We start from the raw sequence: 12,793 nt of genomic DNA, 5'->3' as shown, positions 1-12,793 counted from the left end.
CTTGTCTGTATGTGTATATGGGTCAGTACACATAGACAGTGAGTTAGTTGTAGAATTAGGAGGAAAGTGAGCTAGATTACCTTGCGGAAATTTCAAAGCTCCTTTATAATGGCTGTGGCAAGTTTTTATGATAATGTGTACAAGATTACATGGGCATGGATAGATTGATTGCAATTTGCTTCCTTCAAGGGTAAAACCACATCAATGAAATAGTAGATCCTATTTGAATATTTGAAGGGTTTTGTTGCTGAGAAGCTTAATTGGGTAGAATGTTAAGCCAGCCAAAGTCATGTATTTGATCTATCATTTGGAATAAAAGAATTAGAAGTGACTTTAGATAGCATTTAATCTATTCCTATACCCAGTGTAGAAATCTTCTTTTAAGATATCATTGTTTGGTGGTTATTCAGCTTGTGCTTCAACACTTCAGTGTTGGGGAGCTTTGTTATTTTTTATGGTAGCTCATTCTATTGTTGGACAGCTCTAGTGGTTATCTTCCCCCCCTTAATTAATTGTTAAACTAAAAAAACTTTAATTTCAGTGGCCACAGACTGTAATTTTCATATTGGCTAACCACCTCAAGAACATGTCCATTGGCTTAAAGGAACCTGATGAGATGGTATGGATCCATCATACCACTACTAGGAAAAATAATTCAAAGTCTATACCAATTTCACATGTGAAGGGCAGTAACAAATTTAAGAAAAATTATTTTAGTAATTTTTTTATGAAGTAATCTGGTTTGGAGAAGCCAAAAGGTTTAAAGCATGCAGTAAAAGCTATAAAACAATTCATTTTATTTATCTTTGTCATTTGCCATAGATATTGAGACAAGTTGTTTAGAAGAAAAAAGCAAAAGAGACCATTTTACACAGTTGGTGTTATCCTGTTTGGTAAGTATGTCCTTTAGAATTTTTTTTTTTGTTGTTGAATGAAAGTAGAAACTAGAAATAGTTTAGGATATGACTTGTGATTTCTTAATTTGTAATGCTAATATGGAATGTGGAGTGGTAATAATTTGAAACAGTAGGTAATCTGATAATTCCCAAATCTGATTTGACTTTGGGATGCATTATGTCCTTATATTTTTGACATTCTGGAAATTCACAACACTAAAAAGAGCCTAAAACAAAATTAATACCTTACTCTAAAGGAGGGTGGATAAAATGTTTAGTTCCTTCTTAATTCCTGTTACTATGCAAACATTTATTAAATTCTTACAATATGCCTTTGCCAGGCAGTTTTCTTTAAGCACTGGGGAGACAAAGACAGAAAAATATTCTCTGCTCTTAAGGAGCTTACATTCTAATGGAGGAAGACAGCATGGTCATAAATAGACAATACAAAGTGTATACAATGAAAATTATAATTAAGCTAATTAGAGCATAGGCGATTTGGGCTTGATAGGACAGGAAAGGTCTGGAGAAGATGAGATTAATTTGACCTGAGTCTTGAATGAAGCCAGGGAAACTAGAAGTTGGAGGTGAGGGAGAGAGAGCATTCTAAGCATGGGGCCATCTAGTGAAAATGCACTTGTGGATAGAAGGAAATTTTTGTCGAGGAATAGAAAGTAGGCTAGTGTAGCTGGATCCTGGGAATGAACATCAAGCTCAATGCAGAGGACCCATTTGAACTCTGCCTATTCTGTTTGTCACCTTCAAGTATAATAAAGATAATTTATTCTGAAAGGTTGTTCCTTCTGGTTGTACTGGAGTGTGGAGAGAAAATATTAAACAACTTAATATATCTTAAAATCCTTAAAAAGCAACAAATAAAATGGACATATTTCTTTATGCCAGATAGAGCAGAAATATAGCATATGAAGCTAAGTCTCAATTATATACAACTCCTTTTCATTTTAGCTGTATAATAATTTTAGCTTTCAAAGTTACTCTGCTTTTCTGTTTCCTTCTGTTCCTCTCTGTAACTTTATTTAAAACATTTTTTAATTTTTATTGTCATGCAAAACACACTTCTATATTGGCCATTGTTGTAAGAGGCAAGTCATACATAACCAAAACCCCAAAATAAAACCATAAATAAACTGGTGTGAAAGACGACTCCAACAGTTCTTTCTCTGGAGGTGGACAGCATTCCCCATCATAAGTCTTTCAGGATTGTCCCAGATCTTTGCATTGCTGAGAGTAGCCAAGTCTTCATAGATAATAATCATTCAATATTTCTGTTATTGTGTGCAGTGTTCTCCCAGTTTGCTTTATTTCGCTGAGCATCCATTTCCACAGATCTTTCTAGCTTTTTCTGAAATCTTGCTTATCATTTCTTATAGCACAAATTCCATTGCCACTTTGTTCAGCGATTCCCCAATTTCCAATTCTTCACCATTACAAAAAGAGCTGCTATAAATATTTTTTCTCTGTACCTTTAAAAAATTATTTCAGTGACCATCTTTAAAAACATTTCTTTTTATACAGTCCTATTGTTACTTCTTCCTTCCTTCCCAATCCCAATTGATAAAGAAGAAAACTAAATCTCTGATAACAAATATCCTTTCTGTCAGATCAGTAGTATGTTTGATCTGAAATCCTTTGGAATTTTGGTTGACCATTGTATTGATCTCAATACAAATATGATACAACACATTGTATTGATCTCAATTTCATTGGAAATCTCAATGTCCCTCCCTTTCCCATTCTTAGATTCTTTGCTAAATAAAACTAAACAGAACTCTGTACCTCTGATTTTAATCTTAAAAATTTCCATTCATAAATTTTGAGAACTGAGATTTTAACTGAGAATTTTCAGAGCTTTGCAACACTACTATAACCTTGTTTTGCCAGTCCCTGAAAACACTCATAAGTGAGATTACTCTATAAAAAGGTTCTTTTTGTACTTTAGTAACTTATTGCTTATGAATGGTAATGAAGATATATCCACCTGTATACCTGCGATATGTTGAATGATGTATAATAAGGTTCTGTCATTTGTATCCAGTGTGAGGAGATAATTTTGGAAATTTTCTTTGGATAAATTGTGCATGCGCACACATGTATGTGTGTGTCTAGATCTTTGAAAAAGCATTTCTCCAAGAAGTGAGATTATTAAAAAAGTGCTAATTTATCAGTGATTTAGTAAAATCATCAAATAATGCATATTATTAAGAATCTTTTATATTGTTTTAAATATGTATAATTTTTCTTAGCATATGTAAGGAAAATGCGTTGATATGAACAGATTTGAAATAGAAAAAATTGTCTTGGGGAGAAGAGAAGTGATTTGATATAAAAATTAGAATTTGTTTTGTAGTAAATATTAGTTCTATACTGTTTGTTTTTACAAAAAACAAAGTGAAATGCAAATACTGGAAACTAGAAATATTCCTTCTGTATTGTAACGGGTTTTTACTAATAGCTCATTGGAATATTGTGTTAAGAGATTTCAGTTTAACTAGAATTTCACCTTTAGTACTTAAAATTTGTACAATACATGGCAAACTTTTCCTTGAGAGTATTTTAAAAAAACCAACCAAAACATAGCTCTACTACATAGGCTACATACACATCAAGTGCCTCTGGAATATTTTTGGTTTTAGTCTTGGGAGAGTTCACATTTCACTTAAATTGCTTAAACAGCAAAATTATGTTTCATGTTAAATTACCTATATATAGCATTTGATTTTTGTATTTGAGAATTAAGACAATGCCTTGAAGTCATGTAGAATAAAAATATAAACTTGAAAACTTAGAAAAAACAGTATTTTAAAAAAAGTCATTCTTGTTTTATGCAGTATTTAGTTTCAGACACAATTCTAAAGGAACGTTTGGATCCAGAAACATTGGAATCTTTAGGACTTATTAAGCAGTCCCAACAATTCAACCAAAAATCTGTTAAAATCAAGACAAAACTTTTGTAAGTATTATGCATGTCGTGTTAGATTAGGGGGTAAGAGTTAATTGATATTTTCAATTCCCATTTTGTATATATTGCTTATTTTTAAAGACCAAAGTATTTGGTTTCTTTTGACTTTACTCAAAAGTTAGGTCATTTTTAAATTAAAAATTTCCTCCGATTATAAAACAATTTATTCACCAAATTAATATACTTTCTTACTATAAGGTGTTTTCCTACATTACAAAAGAAAGATAATATATTTATTTCTGGTGCCCTCTGCCTGTGTTATAATTTGGAATTTGACTATAATAGTTTCAACATTATATAGGAAAAGATAAAGTTTTTCTTGAAAACTAGTCTTTCTTTTATTCTTTATTTATGAAAATTTTAACCTGATGTTAAAATTACTAAAACTTTATGAAATACCATAATCCAACAAGTAAAATACGTTAAAGCTGTATGTGTATTTGTGTATTTGCTTAACTTGATCTTATTTAACTATGTTTACTTTCAGTTATAAGCAGCAAAAATTCAACCTCTTAAGAGAAGAGAATGAAGGTTATGCAAAATTGATTGCAGAATTGGGGCAAGATTTGTCTGGAAGTATTACTAGTGACTTAATCTTAGAAAATATCAAATCTTTAATAGGTAAGGCATATATGGCATTTGATGTATACATTTTGAAAGTTTTTTAAAATTGCTAAAGAATATCTATAGAAGAAGGCCATAAATTAATGTATTCCATATGCTTTTTAAAAAAAATCCTTGCTGTTAGAGAGACAGTATGCTATAGTGGACAGACTCCTGAACCCATGTTCAGATCATCTTTTTTGTGACATATGACTGTGCCCAGACAAGTCGCTTAACTTCTCATAGCCTAAGGTTTTTTTGATGTGTAAAGTGGGGATAATAACAGTTGTAATTCTTATACTACCTTAATATAATAATACCTTGTAGGATTGTTGTGAGGCTCAAATGAGATATTATGTGAAGTGCTTTGCAAATTTTAGTCATTTAGACTAATGATTTTCATTTGTAGAGTGAACTCCCTCAGTCTATACACATCAGCACCTTTTCTACAACTTCTAGTCTTAGAGCACTAAACCTAGGGCACTGAGAGCTAAAGGAACTTGTTCAGGTTCATACAACCAGTATGTATCAAAGGTGGGAACTGAACCCAGCTCATTTTGATTTGGGTCGGCTTTTCTTACTGTGCTATATTCTCTCTTCATCCTATCATGACTAGTAAAAAAATCAAAAGCGCCAAGCCCTGTATACTCTCTCATATGAGGTAGGAGACAATCTATGAATCCCCCTTTTGTTTAAGGGTGCTCTTTCTTTTAATTTGTACTTATCTAACAAAAATCCAGAGACCTAGAAAGCAGCTTACTCTAGTTAACTCATCCTTTGATTCTGAGCAAGAATGGCTTTCCTGAGTTGTGGATCTAGTGGTATGGGGTCCCTTTTGTCTAGGTTCTTAACCTGAGGTCTGTGAACTTTTTTTAAAAAAATATGTTGGCAATTCTATTTTAGTATAATTGGTTTACTTTTTAATCCTATGTGTTTTATTTTGTGCATTTAAAAACATTCTGAGGAAGGATCTTTAGGAATCTGCGGTACCAAAAAGTTTAAGAAATAATGCTCTAGACCAGTGATGGGCAAACTTTTGAAAGAGGGGGCCAAAGGAAAGGAAATGCTCCTCTGTCAGTCTGTTTCTAAGGCAACTCTTGAAGTTTCATTGTATCGTATCCTACTCATTGTATTCGTCAGATTAGGAATAATGTCTTGCAGCCGGATACAACATTTCAGGGGGCTGCATGTGGCCCACAGGCCATAGTTTGCCCATTACTGCTCTAGAGTCATTCAGGATCAGGGTTGAATTTTTCATTCAGATTTCATTTAGATACTATAGCAAGGAATACTAATGATATTTCAAATCCTTTTTCAAATATTTTCTGAAGAGTGCTATTTTCAAGAAAAACTAGAAGGAAATAGAACCTAACAGCTAGGTGTACAGTGTTAAGAAAAGACCTCCTCTCTTTTGTCTTCTCTATTCACTGAGCCACCTAGCTGCTCTAGATGAGTCTTTCAGAGATCTTTAGCTTTGCCTAGAAATAGAGCAGCACTAGCCTCACTTCCTGTTCTGTATTCTATTTTTTAAAATTGTTCCTAGAAGTTACTGCTTTACAAGAAATGGTATTCATTTACTTATGAATATTGTTAACCTTATGTCTGTTATAGGATGTTTTAATCTGGACCCGAACAGAGTTCTGGATGTCATTTTAGAAGTCTATGAATGCAGACCAGAATATGATGAGTTCTTTGTACCTTTAATAGAATCCTATATGTATATGTGTGAACCTCAAACACTATGTCATATTCTTGGATTCAAATTCAAGTTTTATCAGGTATTATTTTGTGTGTGTGTGTGTGTGTGTGTGTGTGTGTGTGTGTGTGTGTGTAGTATCTATCCATTCATTCATTCTTTCATTTATTTATTTTTGGTCCCTTACCTTCTGTCTTGGAGTCAATACTGTGTATTTGTTCCAAGGCAGAAGAGTGGTAAGGGCTAGGCAGTGGGGTTCAAGTGACTTGCCCAGGGTCACACAGCTGGGAAGTGTCTGAGGTCAGATTTGAACCTAGGACCTCCCGTCTCTAGGCCTGGCTCTCAATCCCCTGAGCTACCCAGCCACCTCCAATAAGCCTTGTTTTATCATCTTGTTGGCTTTATTCTTTTGTCCTCCTAATTATGGTAGGACAAATTTTTAATTTGCAGCTAAAAGGCCCAATGGGCTTCTGGTTAATTTACTTTAGTTAAAAATTATTCTTCCATTGGGACCTCCTAGAGGGAAGGAGTCAGGTGCACTCATTTGTTCCATTCCTTCCCCTCCTTCAAATCTCAAGTATAAGGAAAAGATTATAAAGAAAGATATTAGGGGAAGAGGAAGAAAAGATACCAAAAGTGCTTTGGAGAGAGAAGGAACAGGCCAAAGAAAAGTAGTCGCTTCTCTTACAACCAGTCAGGGGGATCTATTCTCCTTTCTGATCTTGAGAAGAGAAATACAAATATTTTAGAGTAAGAAAGGCTTCAGGTCCTTCTGGATATGGAGAGATGAAGACAATGGTGCTATAGTATTCTGGTGCCCTGGATTATGTTCATCATTTGGTATCTCAATGTTAAATTCAGTTTTTGGAATGCCACCATTTAGATAAGTATTTGTATTAATAAGTATCTCTTTAAAAATGCCAGTTGCTTAAGCTGCCCTTGAGCTAGATCTTTTTGCTCTAATTCGTTCTTATTGATGGTCATAGCAGTACTAATGTAGCTGACTTGATATAGTACTGGAAGTTTTGTAAAGTAAGTTTTTAATTTATGTTTCTCCACAGTCGTTGCTCTTTGTACTAGCTCATATTTTAGGTAGAAGAAAGATTGCTCTTGATTTGATTTTTTTTGTGGTTCTTTTGTTAAATGGCATTCATTAATTTTTTTTTCTAGGAACCAAATGGAGAGACACCATCATCTTTATACAGAGTTGCAGCAATACTTCTGCAGTATGATCTTATTGATTTAGACGATCTTTATGTTCATGTAAGTTATTTAGACTGAAGAGAAAAGAGTATTGTATGTCCATTATAGAGTTGGGAAGGAGGAATAGGGAACCATGTAGCACTGTAAAATTGTTGAGGGACAGAATTTACAAGTTAAAGTTTAAGAGTGAAGCTTGAGCCAGACCTAGGCTGCATTTGGTCACTTGGGAATGCTCTTTTTCTTCCTACTATGATGATGTTTTTAGGCACTTAGTTGAAATGGGAGCTGCATCATTCTATCCCCTTTTAATGTAAATGCCTTTTAAATATGTGATTTAAACCAGGAGATAGTTGCTTTGGGCTGCCCATGGTTTATGAACTTATCCTGGCAAATTGGGATTTATGAGCAAAGAGAATATTCTGAAATGTCTTGTTTTCTTGTGATAATTTTTATGGGTCCTATCATCATTTGAAACGCAGCAAGTCTAAAACAAAGCTAATATATTCACTGTCCCCAAGTAGCTTTCATCTCTCAACTTTGCTGTCTCTGTCACTAATAAACTAATTCTTCCGCTTTTTCAGGTTCTTAATGTTCAAGACAAAAGCTTATTTTAGAATCCTTTAAACTGATAAACTATTTAAAACTCAGAATTACTAAATCCTTTTAAATTAGTCCCAAAATAAGTCACTATAATCCTTTAGAGAAGTAATAAAGGCAAATAAGTAAGAAAACCTGTTAGGGAAATGGAAAATTGTGGGTATAAGTATAAGTGGAACTTCTAATTTTGAATTCATCATGTATATTACTTGTGAAGTCCTACAGTCATCATGAAACAGGCCATCTAGTCAAGATTTTTCATTTTATAAAGGAGAAAATTAGAGGGGTTAAGTGGTTTGTCTGTGGTGTTTTGTCTAGTATATAGCACAGTCGGTTTTTGAGCTCAGATCTGTCCTATGACTATGAATCCAGTATTCTTTACTCTGTATCTTTATACTGCCTCACTCTATCCCCATTTTACAGATAAGGAAATTGATACTTAGATCAAATGACTTGCCCAGGCTTACATAGCTAGTAAGTAGTATTGTAATCAGGATTCAAACTCAGTTCTCTCCTGATTCTAAGACTAGCATTCTTACCACTTCACTGTACTGCCTCTTGGGCTTTTGGAGAAATTGTTGAAAATTCGTTTCTAACTTTTTGATGCAATGGACAGGTAGTTGGGATTATCCCTTTTACATCTTCTGTGTATTGGCTCCTTGGTGGAAGAATGGTAAGGGTGGGCAATGGGGGTCAAGTGACTTGCCCAGGGTCACATAGCTGGGAAGTGTCTGAGGTCGGATTTGAACCTAGGACCTCCTGTCTCTAGGCCTGACTCTCAATCCACTGAGCTACCCAGCTGCCCCTCTTTTACATAATTTTAACTCTTATTTGTATAGCTTCTTCCAGTGGATAATACCATTCTTGATGAGCACAAACAAGAAATTGTGGAAGCCAAGCAAATTGTTAGAAAACTTACCATGGTTGTCTTGTCTTCTGAAAAGATGGATGAGAGAGACAAAGAAAAGGAAAAAGAGGAGGAGAAAACAGATAAGGTACTTAAAATATACAAGTAGAATTAATCACTGCACTTTATTTCTAAATTACAAAGAAGAATCCTTATGAATGGAATCAATTTATGGGCTTATATATTCATAAGCATTCTTTTTTTTTTTTAAACCCTCACCTTCCGTCTTAGAGTCAATACTGGGTATTGGGTCTAAGGCAGAAGAGTAGTAAGGGCTAGGCAATGGAGGTTAAGTGACGTGCCCAGGAACACACAGCTGGGAAGTGTCTGAGGCCAGATTTGAACTGTCATAAGAGAATTAGGGAAAGTTTAGCAATAGACTTACGTTAACTGGAAGGCTAATTCTCTTATAACAGAACCCAGGACCTCCCTTCTCGGCCTAATTCTCAATCCACTGAGCCACCCAGCTGCCCCCATTCATAAGCATTCTTGCTGTCAGTGAAACCCTATATTTTTTGGGACATTGCTAATGTCTAAAATTGACTATTCTTTTAAATCTGTCGGGAAGTTTTTCAAAAGTCTGATCACATTTTTTTCCCTAGTAAGCTTAAAAAGTAATATTTATAAAGGGATCTTCAAATCAAAATTAAATATTTGTGGCAGATATGAACTAAGATAAGTGACACTAAACTGGTTTAATTCAAGTCCAGAAGTTATTTTAAAATCAGATGATGAAAACACTTCAAATTTCACAGATAATAAGGAACAAAGGAGGATTGTTTTATAGCAAAATTTCCATTTAATTGTAACCAAATTAACCAGAATTTTTTTCAGTGGTCTACTTTTATATGAATGACGTAAATTATAATAAAACCCCTGATATTGGGGATTTTCTTAAGAAAAGGGGAAGGATTTGAGATTGAGTTGAAGCATGGGACTGGCTTCCTTTAATAAAGTACAGTGGTAATAAATGTAAGCATGTTGACCTGGATTTAAAGCTGAATCCTCAATTATCAAAAAAGATCCATGTCCTTAAAGCAAGCAAGTATGCAAATTAGGTTTTTTTTTCCAAAAAGATACTTAAGTAACCAATTCATTTCATAAGAACACTATTTCTCTGAGCATTTTGATTATTTAATGTATTATCTTTTTGAGGAACTGTACAGATCATATTTGGTGGACTTAATTATTTAATAAAAATGTACTTCTAATTATAGACTAATAAAAGCTTTAGTGTCAGCATAATTTTTATATTAATTTCCTGGTACCATTTTAAAAAAAGTATCTAGATTTTTTTTGTCTTGTGTTTGTTTTTTAGCCACCTGACAACCAGAAACTTGGTTTATTGGAAGCTCTGTTAAAGATTAGTGATTGGCAACATGCACAAAACATTATGGATCAGATGCCCCCGTTTTATGCTTCTTCACACAGGCCAATAGCCATTGCTCTTTGCCAGCTTATCCATGTTACTATCGACCCCCTCTACCGAAGGTATGTTATCTGTTTTACTAGGCATTAAAGAAATCTTTTAGGACAATCAGAGATATTTATTTTTATCAAATTGTACATTATTTGTACATTACACTAAATTAAAATGGTATGAAATATGCACAGGGCATAATCTTGATTAATAAAAGTTATTAACTAGTGGCCAAGTGTTCTCCTCTCAAATCTAAACTGTAGTTAATACATGTGTACTTCAAGAAATTTAGGTCATTGTGATACCTGGACCCTGGATCTCTGTTACCTTTTCACAAAGGTTGGTGTCTGGTGCCATCTACTTCCATCTCATGTTAAGTAGTTCTTGAAATTTTGACTCCATGGTAATGTAGGCTGCTTTTTTTCACCATTGTCATCTCAAGCTTTGCCCTTCCACAGTTACTCTGACAATCCTAGGAGTACTTCAGTTCTGTGAGATTTTTTAGGGGCAATAACAGTGGCAACTTTGGCAGTAGTCTCTGTCTTAGCAATCCCAGATTTTGAAACCTATGAAGATACTGGCTATTGTTTTCATTGCCTCCTGGGCTATGAGGAAATCTCCTTGGATAGTATCTTCTATAACTACAATAATCTAGTTGCCTACCAGGACAACATTGTGGGCTTATTGTTCTCCCCATATGAATTACATATAAAATTTGATCCCTTCCCCCATTATCTCTCCAATAATTAGTGTGGCAAGCACCCAGATTAAAAAGTAATAACACTTGATATTAGCTATATCTACATCTTCTTGGTTTTTTGGTTTTCTGTGTCACTGAAGCCCATCCCTTATTTTGGAAAAACCCGTTCAATCTTCCTCCAATTTGTGTGTGTGTGTGTGTGTGTGTGTGTGTGTGTGTGTGTGTGTGTGTGTGTGTTATATTTAGAAATAAAAGCTCTCAAGAATTCCTTTAATTGGACAATTAAGCTTAATGTTTTTAAGGAGTGAGGCAAAAAGGTTGTGGACTCTTCTACTTTCTTGATATTTGTCTATATGTTTCTGGACTATACATAGATCTTTGGTCTGCTAATCTAACAAAATAAAATTATGGGGACAAAAATTGTAGAAGTTATAGAATAACTTAATGATGTAAAATGATTGTGACTTAGCAATTTTAAAATGGTGTAGCTGTCACCTTGGTATAAAAATTGTTTTATTTCTTGGTTTTTATAGAGTTGGTGTACCTAAAGGTGCTAAAGGATCAATTGTTGCTCTGTTACAAAACAAGCGAGCACCAAAACAGGCAGAGAGTTTTGAAGATATGAAGAAAGAAGTATTCGATATGCTCTGTCATCTTGGTCCTCACCTTTCTCATGATCCCATTTTGTTTGCCAAAGTGGTGCGCTTAGGGAAAGCATTTATGAAAGAGGTTAGTAAGATTTCTTTTCTAGGAAAAATATTTCTTAGGTGAAAATTTTCTGTTCTTGGATCATATTTGTATATAGAAATGTCTCTTGAGCTCTGAAAATAGAATGTAATTTAATCTAATTTTTAAAAACTCCCATGTTTGGTGAATAAAGTCTAAGGGCCTCAAGCCTAATGGTAAGTGAAATCTTACATAAACTCACATTGGGTAAAATGCTGCACCTAGAAACCATACCTTGGATTAGTAAGTTTGTTTTAATTTGGGGTAACCCTTAGGATCCTCTTTATTACTCATGACTTTCTTTCAATTAATTTTTTTTCTGAGTTTATCTTAAGTGTGGAAAAACTGTAGATAGCAAGCACATCATTCAATTAAAGAATGATAGAGAAGTAAAAAGCTTTTGCCCCCATAGCTGGTGCTAAAATGGATCAGTGAACTCTTGCTACCAAGTCACTGTAGTGAGAGTCTGCTTTTGCTGTTCAGAGCTGAAATTTTGTATTAATTTTAATATAAACTATGGTACTTTTTCAGCTACTCTTTTCTACTATCTACCATTTATAATGTTTCTATGGGAAAATAATAATATATTGAGTTCTAAACTGATTTATATGCTTCTGGAATAGAATTTTTTTTGTTTGTAATCTATGTGTACTACTAACCTATCTGTCATGGAAGGTCCAGGGCTGCTGTTCCTGACCTCATAACCCTATTGTTCACTTTGAGTCCCCTTGATACTTGGTTGATAAACTGCCCCAGATAGCACTGATGGCTTTGTCTGAGGGCTTGCCCCCCTTTCTGTTACTCAGAGATTAAATGTATGATCACTTAGTTGTAAGAGCTATGGATCCTGGTACTACACTTCTTAGTTTAGATATGGAAAAGCACTAAATGTAGAACTGGATTCTGTATTCTGTTTTTTACTAGTTTTATGGGAACAAGGGAATTTTCTCTTTCTAAGCTGAAGTTTTCTCACCTAAGGTAAATGGTCTAGACTGGATGATCTTTTCTTTCTTCCTTCCTTCCTTCCTTCCTTCCTTCCTTCCTTCCTTCCTTCCTTCCTCCCTC

General features: G+C 34.2%; 1 protein-coding gene across 1 annotated transcript in view; it reads left to right on the top strand.

Annotated features, from left to right (window-relative positions):
- THOC2 (THO complex 2) overlaps positions 1-12,793 on the top strand; it is a 192,205-nt gene that overhangs the window by 116,572 nt on the left and 62,840 nt on the right. Inside the window, exons 5-12 of the mRNA XM_044682671.1 lie at positions 823-893; positions 3,746-3,867; positions 4,364-4,497; positions 6,091-6,257; positions 7,346-7,438; positions 8,815-8,970; positions 10,201-10,373; positions 11,536-11,731. Of these exons, the coding sequence (XP_044538606.1) occupies positions 823-893; positions 3,746-3,867; positions 4,364-4,497; positions 6,091-6,257; positions 7,346-7,438; positions 8,815-8,970; positions 10,201-10,373; positions 11,536-11,731 (1,112 nt within the window). The remainder of the gene's footprint in view (positions 1-822; positions 894-3,745; positions 3,868-4,363; positions 4,498-6,090; positions 6,258-7,345; positions 7,439-8,814; positions 8,971-10,200; positions 10,374-11,535; positions 11,732-12,793) is intronic.

Source organism: Gracilinanus agilis, chromosome X (genome assembly GCF_016433145.1).
Source record: "Gracilinanus agilis isolate LMUSP501 chromosome X, AgileGrace, whole genome shotgun sequence".
NCBI lineage: Eukaryota > Metazoa > Chordata > Mammalia > Didelphimorphia > Didelphidae > Gracilinanus > Gracilinanus agilis.
The sequence above is the reverse complement of the archived record's forward strand: the minus strand, read 5'-3'. Positions and strand labels throughout refer to the sequence as shown.